The following is a 15,550-nucleotide window of genomic DNA, read 5'->3' as shown; positions in this document are numbered from 1 at the left end:
AGCACAGCTGAAAACAGTTGAGCTCTTTAGAGAAGCTATAAAACTGGCCTTCCTTTGAGCAGATTGAGTTTCTGGAGCATCACATTTGTGGGGTCGATTAAATGCTCAAAATGGCCAGAAAAATGTCTTGACTATATTTTCTATTCATTTTACAACTTATGGTGGTAAATAAAAGTGTGACTTTTCATGGAAAACACAAAATTGTCTGGGTGACCCCAAACTTTTGAACGGTAGTGTACATGCATGTATTTATTATTTTGAAAACCCACCAGCCGACTGATCTGGCATGTTTTAACTGTGCGACAGTAATGATGTAAATACCAGCACAACGGACTAGTGTCTGAAAGTGTTTTTTCATTTTACCAATGAGCTCACTATATAGTCCTCTATATAGTGATTCCCTATGTAGGGAGTAGGGAGTAGTGAACGAGTGAGTGATTTCGGAGACAGGGCTTGTCTTCGCAGGCATCTCTGATGGAACTGCTCGAGCAGCTGGATGTGGCGACGATAGGTTGTCCAGGACTCTGAGCAGTACAGTAAGGTGCTCAAAACGGCAGCTCTGTAGGTGGCTACTTTTGTGCCGAGCTTGATGCCTTTGTTGTTCCAGAGTCTGTTGTTAAGCCTGCCATAGGCCTGGCTTGCTTTAGCGATGCACAGTGCCACTTCTGCATTGAGGGATCCATTGCTACAGATCGTACTTCCCAGGTAACAGAATCTGTCGACAGAGCTGATTTCTGTGTTGTCAATCTTAATCACAGGAGGAGGTATGGCACACATGTGTTGCACAGGTGCTGCTTGGTACATGGGCTCCATTTTGCTGAGGCTGATCGTGAGTCCAAATCGTTTGCAGGCGACTGCAAATCTGTCTGTTGTGCACTGTACCGTATGTCCTTATGTGTATGAGCAGCAAGGGCGCAGTCGTCGGCGAAGAGAAACTCTCATAGGAGTGCCTCAAACACTTTTGATCTGGCCTGCAGCCGTCTTAAGTTAAAGGAGAACTAAAGTCATTTTTAAATTTGCTTTATTTCTTAATTAACGTGTTATTCAATTACTTTTTCGGTTTTAGTAACCTTATATCGTGACTCGTATTGGCAACTAATTGCAATTAAATATTATACTCATTGGCCTATTTGGTTTTTAGCCGTGTTGAATTTAGTTTGTTTGGTCCACGGCAGGCGTCGCTTATCCGCGCGATCTTCACAAGACTTGTGCGAGACTTTGAAACGTGAAGTGTCAGCCAGGTGTCAGTGCCGCCATTTTGAAAACTGTTTTCCAAACAAAATATTGCACAAAAACGAGTTTAAATGACGATTACTGCCTACTTTTTTCAAACTTTCCTGATCGCTATCAAAACAAACAAAACTTCCGGCTTCATTACGTCAGCATTCGAAAGAGGGCGCGTGCGTCTTTTGACAACGTTGGCAGATGTCGGTCACTTTGATTTCCGCTGTACGTTTTACTTCCATCCTACGATGTCTCGCACAGGTCTCAACGAATCTCATTTACGGCCATTGCTTTGACATATGGACTGATATATTACAGAGCATATTTCAAACACTCACAACTTGCGTAGCTATCAAAATGCATTCCTATATTTAATAAAATGAGATAAATAGAATTTTAATAATAAAAAATGTACCTTCAGTTCTTTAAAAAGCTTGCCATATGTGCAGAACTGAATGTAGATGCCGCCGTCACAGTCTTTGAAGGCGTCAATCAACATTGCCGCAAAGTAGATTGAGAACAGGGTGGGGGCCAAGACACAGCCCTGTTTTACACCATTTTCCACTGGGAACGGGTCCGAGATGTCTGCATTTTCCTGTACTCTGGCTTGCATGCCAATGATGCAATGAGTTGGATGAGGCTCTCTGGGCATCCAAATTTGTGGAGAACCTTCCACAAACCCTTCCTGTTTATTGAATCAAATGCCTCAGTCAGATCAACAAACATCACATGAAGCTCTTTGTTTTACTCTTGACACTTTTCCTGCATCTGGCGGACAGCAAAAACCATGTCACATGTTCCCCTGCCTGAGCGGAAACCACATTGAGCTTCTGGGATAATGGTGCCCGAGACGTGGTCACTAAGTCTGTTCAGTATAACGTGGGCAAGATCAGGGAATTATTAAAGCACATTAGAGCTTTCTGAGGCATTATTAGAGTTCCTAAAATGCTTACAAGGAATTATTATGAACTTACAAAATTAAAAGTACAGTTAGAACGATTTATGAATATTGCATCTTTCAAAATGTTAATTAAAATAAATTAAACATTCTCTCAACCTACATATTCAGGCCTTTATATATAAATGAATTTGAGCCGTATAAAAGTATGCGTAAAGTGACGTTCTTTATTTTCAATAACATTTTTATCCATAATGATGTGACTAATGAGAATGGCACAGCAGTGTCATTTTGTACTCGGACACAATTCACAATTCATGTCACTTTAACTGAAAGATGACTTGATGTAGCTTTATGAAATGTGTAGGCACAGAACATAACCCATCCTGAAAAAAGATATATATTATACTGCCTGGATATTTAAACTAAAAATACACTTACCAATCACTTTAAGAGGAACTTGTTCTTGATTCTAAGATCCCTGTTCTTGGCTGCAGGAGCAGAACCCAATGTGTTCTTCTGCTGTTGCATGCTGAGATGCTTTTCTGCTCACCACGGTTGTAAAGAGTTGCTATGACTTACTATATCCTTCCTGGCAAAAAAAAACTCGAACCAATCTGTCCATTTTCCTCTGACCTCTCTTATCAACAAGGCATTTGTTTTTTGTTTCCACCCACAGAAGTGTAACTCATTCAACTTAATGTTTTTTGTTTCTCACACTGTTCTGTCTGTGTAATCTCTAGTGTAATCTGTGTGTGTGTGTGTGTGTGTGTGTGTGTGTGTGTGTGTGTGTGTGTGTGTGTGTGTAAACCCCAGAAGATCAGCAGTTTCTGAAATATTCAAACCAGTCCAGTCCATCTGGCTCAAACCAACACCCATGCCACAGAGTAAAAGAAAGTCATACTTTGAGATCACAATTTTCCCCGTTCTGATGTTTGAACATTGTGAACATTAACTGAAGCTCTTGATTTGTATCTGCATGATTTGATGCATCGTGCTGCTGTCAAAGGATCAGCTGATTAGAGAACTGCAGAAAACCACTGCAGGTGGATGTGTGGGTTTTCCTAATAAAGTGGCCGGTGAATGTAGCCTAGTAAACTAGACCCACCCGCCTAGCGGCCAAAAATATTTTTGCCTAGCAAGTGGGTCTAGCCTCGCACCATATAAACAAAAACACCCCGGGCATCAAATTGTGCCTGCCAATCACAACGCAAGGTTTTTGTTTGGATTCTTTGGGCAGGCTTTTGTAGGAGTGACGACAAAGCTGCGCGACGCTGGAGAAAGCACAACAGGAAAGATGGCTACGGCTAGTGAACAGCGCTCATTTGACTCCGCTTTGGAATCAGTTTTAGAAGAATTAGACTTGGAGTTTTCGTTGAAACATGAGCAGGAAGAGGCTCTCCGCTCATTCCTTTTCAAGAAGGACGTTTTCGCTGTTTTGCCGACCGGCTATGGCAAAAGTCTGATCTACCAGCTGGCTCCGCTCGTAGCCAAAAGGATGGGGCTAGTTTGTGCAGTACGAAGAATTAATAAACAGCTTTGAAACATTACTTTTTGATTGTTTCTTATTTTCCCGTTATTTTAAATTTAAGGGAAATTATTTCACCAAACACCACTAAATAAAAACTCTCAAAAACAGTTTAAGCAAACCCTTGGAAAAAAAAATGAGTGTATGTGGTACAGACTCCAAACTTGTGGTCATTATCTCCAAACTTCTTAATATCTAGAACCTGCTTATTAATTAATACGCATTTTGAAAAATTATTTATTTCAAGGTCTCCCCCACTGCTTTCTGTCGCTCTGACTACGTCACAGTCACTGTTGCACTGATTGGTCAGAGCGTTGGCCTATACGCACAGAGACAGTTTGAAAGACAGCGGTTTGTTCCTCCTACCCGCTTCGGAAATGTCTACGGACTGAGGCCAGACTAAATATTCACATTTAGTCTGGCTTGCCAGGCTACGGTGAATGTATACGTCAAATTAATACAACGCAAAACAAAAGAAAGTGCAGGGAAAGTGATACATTTGCTGTATCCTTAGGATCCTTTCATATAGATGTCAGTCTTTAGCCTTTTAACTTTATTTTTCCTGACCTTTATCAAGTAAATGTGGAGCATTTGCAAGTGATGCATGGTCGTGTCTTCCCAGTGGGACTTGATGCAGACTTTGCAGGTTGAAAAACAGCAGTACATAATAATTAATGTAAAGAAAACCGAGTACAAAATTCAAGACTCAAGAGTTTTATTAGTCACATATATATAGTTATACAGGTACAACCTGCAGTGAAGTGTGAATTTGACCAGCTCTAGGATTGTGCTCGTAAGAAAGAAAACAATAATTTAAATAAATAAATAATAACAAGATAAAATACCAGTGTGAAAAAAAGTACAAGAGTACTTTCTCCCAAAATCCAGAAAATACATGAACTCACTTATTTCAGGGCTGTTTCACAACAGTGTTGTAGTCGAGTCACTAAACTTCGAGTCCAAGTCCAGCCTCGAGTCCCCAGTGTTCAAGTCTGAGTCAAGTCCAAATCATTTAAAAAAATTTCAAGTCGAGTCCACTATTGAGCCGAGTTGAGTCTGAGAACAAGACTCCAACCGCACCATTTGACGGTGGCTGTTTTAGCGCCCTTAACATTAGTTTGTTCCTGAACATGACGTATGAACAGGTGAATGTGCTTCTCTTTATCAGGGAGTGTGAAGTATTCTGTCAGAGATGGTTGGGAGACGGATGTAAGTGTAGAAGATGTGTTTATTAATACAAGTGAAGACAAATAAACAATCCAGAACGGCAGGCAAAATCGTAAAACAGGCAATAGGTCGAGCGAGGCATAAACAGGCTATCGTAGACTCAGCAGACTCAAAGACGAGAAACAGGAACTCAAACAAGAAAATAAGGCTCAGTAACATGTCAACAACGCAACTCAATACTTCGCAAAATAAGTGTGTTTTCACTGTTTTTATATCGGCACGCTGATTGCGCCTTAATCCTGTGCAGGTGTGAGAGTCCGCTTGGCGCACACTGTCTGGAGCGCACCCAAGAGTCGATCTGATGCACGCACCAAGGCACACAGGTGTGACGCTCTTGCATGAAATTAGTACAAAATTAATGTAGATATAAATATCTTATGCCAAATTATTATGGCATGTTACAAAAAATAAAGAAAAAATTAGAGTTCTCCAATTTACAAGTCCGAATGCAGTTAATGCACGAGTCCGAGTCATCAGTGCTCAAGTCCAAGTCAAGTCACGAGCCCTTAAAATTAGAGCACGAGTCGGACCCGAGTACTACAAGCCCGTTTCACAATATTAACTGCAGACAAAAACAGATAAAATGTATGATTTGCATTTGCTTGTGGAATTAATGAAAAACTGAACTGATGGGAAATTCTTGTGGTAGAAGAGGAATAAAACACTTTGGGATGTATTTTAACAGTAACTTAGCTTCATGTTGGGCTTCATCACACCACCATGACATTGATTATATTCCTAACAGCACACACCAAAGTGTTTTATACCTTTCTTACCTACTCATTTCAGTTAGATAAGCCTTTATTCAGTGGCACAGTATACTTAGTAGGATTTTACACGATTAAGTCACTTTTGGGAAGTTTACCTGATTTTTATTTTCACATTAGATACCATGTACTTACTTACTAAGTAAGCAGCAATTCCTATTTCTAAATTCTACATTATTAGCACTTAGTCTTGATGTACAAACCTTAGAGTTTTCACTTTAAAATCAAACAAAGTACATACTTGAAAAAAAATTACTTGTTATTGCTTTATCTCAATACATATTAAATACTAGGTATTTGTCATACTGTAAAATAAAGTGTTACCAAAATCTTTATACCCTGGACAAACAGGATCTTTATACAGAAACATTCAGAAATTTATAGCACACATAAATTTTTATACCCTCTAGCATTTTTTTTTTTAGATACTCTATATTGCCAAAAGCTTGTGGATACCCTACCATCACAGCCATATGTTCTTGTTGAACACCTCATTTGAAAACCATGTGTGTTAAGATAGACTTGGTCCCCTTTTCACTAAGAGCCTCCACTCCTCCTGGAGAGTTTTGTACTAAATTGTGAAGCATGCTCATGGGGATTTGTGCTCATTCATCTACAAGAACATTAGTGAGGTCAGGCACTGGTTGATGTCAGGACTTGTGAAGGCCACTCAAGTTCTTCCAGTCCAACCTTGGCAAACCATATCTTCATAGAGCTTGCTTTGTGCACAGGAGCATTGTCATGTCTGAACAGGCTTTGGCCTCTGAATTCACCATAGAAAGGCATTCTAGATAACTGTGTGCTTCCAACTTTGTGGTAACAGTTTTGGGAAGCACCATGTGTTTGTGATGGTCAGGTGTCCACAAATTTTTGGCCCTATAGTGTATACAGTTAAATATACTGCACCATTCTGAAGCCTTAGATAGATAAATAGGGATACATATGGACAAAGGCAGATTCTGTCACAGCTCCTGCATGCATGAAGATACTAATAATTAAACCGCAATTGTAAGTGTACTAGTAGTAACAAAAACTAGCAATAACGAAAATAATGAAAATACAGGAACCAAACCAACAGATTAGCACCAAAATCCATAAACTTGTTGCAAACATTACAAGAGAAACATATTTAATACATTTCAGAGTGGATTTTTCCTTTAAGGTACTCTGGATCTGTACAAATGCATATACAATATTGTTCTTCTTACATTGCCCAACATTGGGAATTTAAACCTTCGGAAAATTAGCTTTATGCCAAGCTGTAAGTGGTTGTTCTTGTGTCCAAAATGCTTGGTAGACATAATTTACCACTGTCAGCCCAAAAGTTTTTGTTTGTGAAGTAAACTGTCACCATGTTACATGTAAATCAGTGAAACATAATTTGTAAAAAGGCTAATTATATACATACAAAAACAGTTTCTGGATAAATGTTTAAAAAATCAGTATGAGCAGGAATTACAGTCAGTGATGAGGTTTACTTGGATCACTGCTGCACTGCTTAACATCCTACACCTCGATACAATATTAAAATGAACATGTAAGTGGTAGCATTTTACTTGTGTGTTCATAAGGCGAAATAAGCCCTTCACTGGCCATTTATGACCACTGAGTTTATAACAACCTACATAAACATTCATTGAAGCTTTTTCCATGAGATGACGTTGAATGATGTTTCACGATGTCATCTTAAATGACAAGCCTTTTTTTTTTTTTGCATAAAACAAATGTAACAGTTTTGAATGATGTTTCACGATGTTTAACTTAAGTCAGCTTGGAAAGTTCCACTCCACCCTCATTGCGTTATAAGTGTGGTCATTCTTGAATATTTACAACAGTGTATATTTCATACAGTACAATGAAGTTTACAGACAATTTCTTCAAGAAAAAAAAACCTGTTGAAAATATCTAATCTCACCAAAATGTCTAAATTAATACATAAGTGTGATATATATATATACCTGTTGCATCCTGCCAGATTCATTTCAGTTTTTTCTGAGTGCCTGAAGTTTCTCCATATTCAGCAGGATCTTCTCCAGCCACTAAAACAGAAAAACAGTATTAATTTTATGTTCTTGTTGGAAATAATATGAATAATATAAAAACACAGAATTTATTTTTTTTCTTGCTTTATTCATATGAAATCTGACACAAATCACTTTAACGCTTGTTTTAATTACTGATTTTGAAATCAAATTTCTACAGCAGTTTTGCCCCAAAATGTTACTTTTGATGCTTTTGAACCAATGATTTTTTTTTATTTCACTTGAAAATTAGCACAGAGATAACAAGCAACATGAAGTAACAAAAGTACTAACTCAAAGGTGGTTCGAGCTTGCTTCTCTTTCTTTTTCTCCGAATCATCCTTTGGATCTTCTCCAGGAGTTCAATGACCTGCATTTCATCAGTCTTCACCTTATTATTGAGAACATGATACCTATTATTACACTGATCTAGCAACCACTTGAATTCTGCTTTTGCTCCCTCGATATGTTGCTCAATAGTGACCTCTCCTAACCAATCTCCCCGAGAGAACAAGATCATAACGTGGTCCCAGACATCAGCACCCAAAAGCTCCAAATGCTCTTCCACAGCAATTTTGTGTCTCTTCAGAAATGCAGCCCCTAATGGATAAACCAGTAGAAAAGTATGAGGCCCTTCGCCAAGCATCTCAACACTGCGCTTGAGTTCCTGCTTAAGTTCATCTGAAGAGGCTTCTGCAGGAACCCAGTTCCAACTTGGTGTATCAACCACGGTGACTTGCATGCCTGCAATTTTGTTCGTTTCCATCACACAGACTTCTGTTTGTTCATCAGTTCCAAATACTTCCTTATTCAGGATGGTGTTTCCAGAAGAACTTTTTCCTGCCCACCTTCCACCCAGCAATACGATCTTCACATGATCCATTTCTGTTGGAAAATAAAAGAAATCTTGTAACTTACAGAACCTGTAAGGTGCAAAAATTATTATTATTAATAGTAGTAGTAGTAGTAGTAGTAATAGTTGTAGAAGTATTGTTGTTGTTGATACTGACCCAATAAAAACTAAACTGATTGAAACAATACTGTATCAGAACTAATCAACAAATAATACAAACTAGTTTTACCCACCTACAGTGTCATGCTGTATCCCGTTCTAAAAATCATGTAATTGGATGATCAGAAAGTTGCCCCTAGTATAAATATCATGTATCTCTCGGTCTAGTTCAGTACACACAACCACAATCATGAGGAATCTTGCTGACTTGACAGCTGTTCAGAAGATAATCATCAATACCTTCCACAAGGAGGGTAAGCCACAGAAGGTCATTGCTGAAAAGGCTGGCTGGAAAAGGTGCACAAGCAGTAGGGATGACTGCAGCCTTTAGAGGATTGTCAAGAAAAGTCAATTCAAGAACTGGGGAAAGCTTCACAAGGAGTGGACTGAAGCTGGTGTCAGTGCATCAAGAGCCACCATGCACAGACGTCTTCAGGAAAGGTCAAGTCAAGTAAAGTTTATTTGTATAGCGCTTTTAACAATAAACATTGTCGCAAAGCAGCTTTACAGAATTTGAACGACTTAAAACATGAGCTAATTTTATCCCTAATCTATCCCCAATGAGCAAGCCTGTGGCGATGGTGGCAAGGAAAAACTCCCTCAGACGACATGAGGAAGAAACCTCGAGAGGAACCAGACTCAAAAGGGAACCCATCCTCATTTGGGCAACAACAGACAGCCTGACTATAATATTAACAGTTTTAACATGAGGACAGTTTCGTTGATGTTATAACTCTTCATTGATGGAAACTTGAGTGCAAAACTGTTCATGATAACTGCAGTCCTAAAGTTAGCAAGACAACTGTAGTCCTCAGCCATAAAAGCATTACTGTAAGAGTCCAGAGCATCCTCCAGGTATAACCCTCAACTGTCCTCATGAGGCCGTCCTTCACAGGAGCGGTGCGATAAAACTCCGACCAGACACAGGGCACCAGGATGGATCAAGCAGGTCCGAGGGGCAGAAGAGGCCAGCATCTCAATCCCAGGACCAACATGTAACTCTGCTCTGGCTGTTGCATTCCTAATATCAAGCCATTCCTGAAGCAGAGACAATGTCAGAAGCATCTTACCTGGGCTAAGAAGAGAAAGAACTGGACTGTCACTCAGTGGTCCAAAGTCCTCTTTTTAGATTAAAGTAAATTTTGCATTTAATTTGGAAATCAAGGTCCTGGAGTCTGGAGGAAGAGTGGAGAGGCACAGAATCCAAGGTGTTTGAAGTCCAGTGAAGTTTCTGCAGTCTGTGATGATTTGGAGTGCTATGTCATCTGCTGGTGCTGGTCCACTGTGTTTTATCAAGTCTAAAGTCAACGCAGCCATCTACCAGGAGCCATCTACCATGCTGATTTCCTTTTCCAGCAGGACTTAGCACCTGCCCACAGTCACAAAAACTACTACTAAATGGTTTGCTGACCATGATATTACTGTGTTTGATTCACCTGACCTGAACCTCATAGAGTAACCCCATCTATGGGCTATTATCAAGAGGAAGATGAGAAACACCCGACCCAAAAATACAGATGAGCTGAAGGCCACTATCAAAGCAGCCTGGGCTTCAGTAACACCTCAGCAGTGCCACAGACTGATCACCTTCAGGCCACGCCGCATTGATGCAGTAATTCGTGGTAAAGGAACCCCAACCAAGTATTGAGTGTGTAAATGAACATACTTTTCAGAAGTTGGACATTGCTATAATTTTTAATTGTTTGAGATGCACTACTATATGCTAATTGACTAATTTGTTCATATCCTGTTTTGTGTGCTAAATTTGTATGTACTATGTATTGTACATTTGTATATATCTATGCAGGGGTGTCAGAAGCATTTTTAACGTGGGGGAGACACACTGGTGGGGGGTCTGGGGGTCTTCCCCCAGAAAATTTTTAATTAATTAGATGCAATTTCCTGCATTCTGGTGTATTTTTAACAGGTTGTTAAACACCTAATTTTACCTACAAAAGTCACTTAATTCAATGACTATTTTAGAGACTCAACAATGAGTCCTCATTCAACTAGTCCATATATTCATCTGTTTTTAAACCCACTGCTATGCCTAAGATAATGAGATGAATGTGACACAATTTATCACCAACAATGACTTTATGGGTGCATTTTACTTTTTATTTTGTGTTTCCTTCTTTATTTAGTTTTAGATGTAACACAACATTCCACTGTGCCAAGCAATAGTGACACTCAACTGTATGTTTAAAAATAAGAATATTCATAATTTCACACAGGCGGCACAGTGGTGTAGTAGTTAGCGCTGTTGCCTCACAGCAAGAAGGTTCTGGGTTCGAGCCCCGTGGCTGGCGAGGGCCTTTCTGTGCAGAGTTTGCATGTTCTCCCCGTGTCCGCGTGGGTTTCCTCCGGGTGCTCCGGTTTCCCCCACAGTCCAAAGACATGCAGGTTAGGTTAACTGGTGACTCTAAATTGACCGTAGGTGTGAATGTGAGTGTGAATGGTTGTCTGTGTCTATGTGTCAGCCCTGTGATGACCTGGCGACTTGTCCAGGGTGAACCCCGCCTTTCACCCGTAGTCAGCTGGGATAGGCTCCAGCTTGCCTGCGACCCTGTAGAACAGGATAAAGCGGTTACAGATAATGAGATGAGATGAGATAATTTCACATAATGAACAGGCATGACATGGCATCATGCAAACTTCATAACACAAAATCACACTGTGTCAAGCAACGGTGACACATAAAAAATAACTTCACACAATGAACAGGTGCAATTTTGTTAACCACCAGCAGTGACTTTAGTGGGCGCATTTTCCTTTTTCCGATTTAGTGGTACTCATAACAAAAATGGCATGGCATCATGCAGTCTTCATAACACAAAATCGCACTGTGTCAAGCAACGACACATAAAAGAGAAATTCACACAATGAACAAGTGCAGTTTTGTCAACCTACATGCAATGGTGGTGCTACAGTAACATTTACAGATTAGTATAACAAATAGATTTATAGATAGAACTCCTTCTTACATTGGTGCCACCACAATTTCTACCACTTCATAACTTTTATCCCCCTTTCCTTCACAATCCACCTGGAATAACATCCATCTCTCTCCATTGCTTTCCTTTCTACTATTCCTTCCCCAGACACTGATTTCCCATGTTACTTTCCAGAAAACTGGCAAAGACCAGACAAAACAAGTTCTTCAAATCACAACAGGGAATCAATAAATATCATCAGAGCAGACTTGACTTCATTCTTGGCATTACAGTAAGGCAGGCCTACTGGGTTTGAATTAAATGATAGCTAACATTAAGCTAGCTGATACATCTCCTAACATTGACTAGCCAGCTAACTGCACTAACATTTCCATTGGGACAAAAAAAAACCCTGTCCTGTGGGGAAATTTTGACTGACTTTCCGTTTCTTTGTAAAGAATTTCCTTATGTCCATTGTGTCTGGGGAGGAGCAAATACTGCAAATAATTCATCATCAACCAAGAATACCCCATTAGGCTAAGCTTATTTCATTGTTTAGTTGAACATTAATTTAAAGGAACAGTCCACCGTACTTCCATAATGAAATATGCTCTTATCTGAATTGAGACGAGCTGCTCCGTACCTGTCCGAGCTTTGTGCGACCTCCCAGTCAGTCAGACGCAGTCAGACGCGCTGTCACTCCTGTTAGCAATGTAGCTAGGCTCAGTATGGCCAATGGTATTTTTTGGGGCTGTAGTTAGATGCGACCAAACTCTTCTGCGTTTTTCCTGTTTACATAGGTTTATACAACCCCGATTCCAAAAAAGTTGGGACAAAGTACAAATTGTAAATAAAAACGGAATGCAATAATTTACAAATCTCAAAAACTGATATTGTATTCACAATAGAACATAGACAACATATCAAATGTCGAAAGTGAGACATTTTGAAATTTCATGCCAAATATTGGCTCATTTGAAATTTCATGACAGCAACACATCTCAAAAAAGTTGGGACAGGGGCAATAAGAGGCTGGAAAAGTTAAAGGTACAAAAAAGGAACAGCTGGAGGACCAAATTGCAACTCATTAGGTCAATTGGCAATAGGTCATTAACATGACTGGGTATAAAAAGAGCATCTTGGAGTGGCAGTGGCTCTCAGAAGTAAAGATGGGAAGAGAATCACCAATCCCCCTAATTCTGCGCCGACAAATGGTGGAGCAATATCAGAAAGGAGTTCGACAGTGTAAAATTGCAAAGAGTTTGAACATATCATCATCTACAGTGCATAATATCATCAAAAGATTCAGAGAATCTGGAAGAATCTCTGTGCGTAAGGGTCAAGGCCGGAAAACCATACTGGGTGCCCGTGATCTTCGGGCCCTTAGACGGCACTGCATCACATACAGGCATGCTTCTGTATTGGAAATCACAAAATGGGCTCAGGAATATTTCCCGAGAACATTATCTGTGAACACAATTCACCGTGCCATCCGCCGTTGCCAGCTAAAACTCTATAGTTCAAAGAAGAAGCCGTATCTAAACACGATCCAGAAGCACAGACGTCTTCTCTGGGCCAAGGCTCATTTAAAATGGACTGTGGCAAAGTGGAAAACTGTTCTGTGGTCAGACGAATCAAAATGTGAAGTTCTTTATGGAAATCAGGGACGCCGTGTCATTCGGACTAAAGAGGAGAAGGACGACCCAAGTTGTTATCAGCGCTCAGTTCAGAAGCCTGCATCTCTGATGGTATGGGGTTGCATTAGTGCGTGTGGCATGGGCAGCTTACACATCTGGAAAGACACCATCAATGCTGAAAGGTATATCCAGGTTCTAGAGCAACATATGCTCCCATCCAGACGACGTCTCTTTCAGGGAAGACCTTGCATTTTCCAACATGACAATGTCAAACCACATTCTGCATCAATTACAGCATCATGGCTGCGTAGAAGAAGGGTCCGGGTACTGAACTGGCCAGCCTGCAGTCCAGATCTTTCACCCATAGAAAACATTTGGCGCATCATAAAACGGAAGATACGACAAAAAAGACCTAAGACAGTTGAGCAACTAGAATCCTACATTAGACAAGAATGGGTTAACATTCCTATCCCTAAACTTGAGCAACTTGTCTGCTCAGTCCCCAGACGTTTACAGACTGTTGTAAAGAGAAAAGGGGATGTCTCACAGTGGTAAACATGGCCTTGTCCCAACTTTTTTGAGATGTGTTGTTGTCATGAAATTTAAAATCACCTAATTTTTCTCTTTAAATGATACATTTTCTCAGTTTAAACATTTGATATGTCATCTATGTTCTATTCTGAATAAAATATGGAATTTTGAAACTTCCACATCATTGCATTCCGTTTTTATTTACAATTTGTACTTTGTCCCAACTTTTTTGGAATCGGGGTTGTATGACCAGTGATATGAAACAAGTTCAGTTACACAAATTGAAACGTGGCGATTTTCTATGCTATGGAAAGTCCGCACTATAATGACAGGCGTACTAACACCTTCTGCGCGCTTCGGCAGCGCATTGATATCTGAGCTCCGTATGGTGGCGACGCCCATGTATCTATGAATCCTTCATTCATTTATTCATTCATTTTCAGTAAGCACGTTATCTTGGTCAGGTGGACCTGTTGGCTATCCCATGAACACTGACAGTGAGGCAGGAATACACCCTAGATGGCACACTAGCCCATTTGTCTCAGAGCCAGACACACACACACACACACACGCACCGAAATTCGAGAGCTGTGAGATGGCAATCCTACCTGTTTACACCACTGTGTCGCCCTTATCTCTGAATCATTACTAAAATGTATAGAAGTGAAGGATAAAGACAACATCTGTCTTAAAATACATACAAAGATTTCATTCGATTATTCATCAATTATCTTGAATCTTCTCACTTACAAAACCAATGAGGCATGAGGTCTTTGAAATTAATTCCACCCACCTGGTGCAGCGGTCGCCATATTTTCTCAAAGTTGTTCCTCAAAATATCAAGCTACAGGTATATGACAGTAGAAGGTTAGTAGAAACTTCTGATCTCTAAATGAACTTGTGTTATAAATCAGACATGACTATGAGACGAACTACTACAGAGAAAATATTTCCCTTCTTGCTGTTATAAACAGAAGTGTCTTTTACTTCCTCTTCCTGCATTAGAGAAACTGAAAGAAACTCAAAACCACATGATCAAAAGCTGATTCCTTTAAGAACATATACACAGGATAGGTACATGTGCCTAGATAGGTAGAATATATCATTTGGAAAATAATATAATGCTCAGAAATCATTTAAATTAAAAAATAATAATAAAGGATATTTTCTTCACAGTCTGAAAAATTATGTGGCTTGTGTAAGAATGTAAATCACTGAGAGATCACAAAACCGTGCTGTAATGGGCACTGAGTAACATGAAACTGGAAGGGGGAATTAAAAACCACAATTTGTAAGGAGTAAACTTCTCAAAACGCAAAGTTCAAAAGGTTAGAAAAGTGAGATTTTGTTAATGCAACATTGTAAGATAAAAGAAAGAAAGAAAAAACTGGTTCAGTGCTGTTACACTGCTATTTTTATCACCTCTTTAATTGAAATTATTGTAAGATTAGGAATGGGAGAAAAGATAATAATGATGTGTGTAATTAATGTACAAATATGATATTTTGGTCTGTTTAATGCTATTTGGGAATTATGTGGGCCTCTTCAGGGGATCGAGGGTAAGTGGTAAAGGGAAAAATAAATAAGGGAGTAAAGATAAGTTTTAGAGGGAAAGCAATTGTAAATGTGTTCGCACAATTAAAATAAAGTATTAAGTATGAAATATAAAGTTTTTAAAAAGAAGACGTTCATATCCTGGATTTTTTTTTTAAATAAAGGTCATTGTTAGATTATCTTTTGAGATAAATTTAAAAAAAAAAAACGTGGACCCT

General features: G+C 39.4%; 1 protein-coding gene across 1 annotated transcript; it reads right to left on the bottom strand.

The window, feature by feature from the left end:
- Positions 1-4,348: 4,348 nt before the first annotated feature.
- LOC132874878 (GTPase IMAP family member 4-like) lies at positions 4,349-14,770 on the bottom strand. Its single transcript, XM_060911347.1, has 3 exons — positions 14,572-14,770; positions 7,960-8,550; positions 4,349-7,683 (listed from the first exon to the last, which is right to left on the bottom strand). Exons 1-3 carry the CDS (start codon positions 14,588-14,590, stop codon positions 7,622-7,624), a joined length of 672 nt encoding a protein of 223 aa, XP_060767330.1. The 5' UTR covers positions 14,591-14,770; the 3' UTR covers positions 4,349-7,621.
- Positions 14,771-15,550: the final 780 nt, after the last annotated feature.

The sequence above is a fragment of the Neoarius graeffei genome, chromosome 27, assembly GCF_027579695.1.
Source record: "Neoarius graeffei isolate fNeoGra1 chromosome 27, fNeoGra1.pri, whole genome shotgun sequence".
In the NCBI taxonomy this organism is placed as follows: Eukaryota; Metazoa; Chordata; class Actinopteri; order Siluriformes; family Ariidae; genus Neoarius; species Neoarius graeffei.
This window is presented reverse-complemented; position numbering and strand designations above follow the sequence as displayed.

Bases quoted from the DNA above. Each gene is read 5' to 3' on its own strand.
- LOC132874878 (XM_060911347.1), bottom strand. The intron at 7,684-7,959 runs GTTAGTACTTTT...TTTCTGTTTTAG, and splicing joins CAAGCTCGAACCACCTTTGA to TGGCTGGAGAAGATCCTGCT.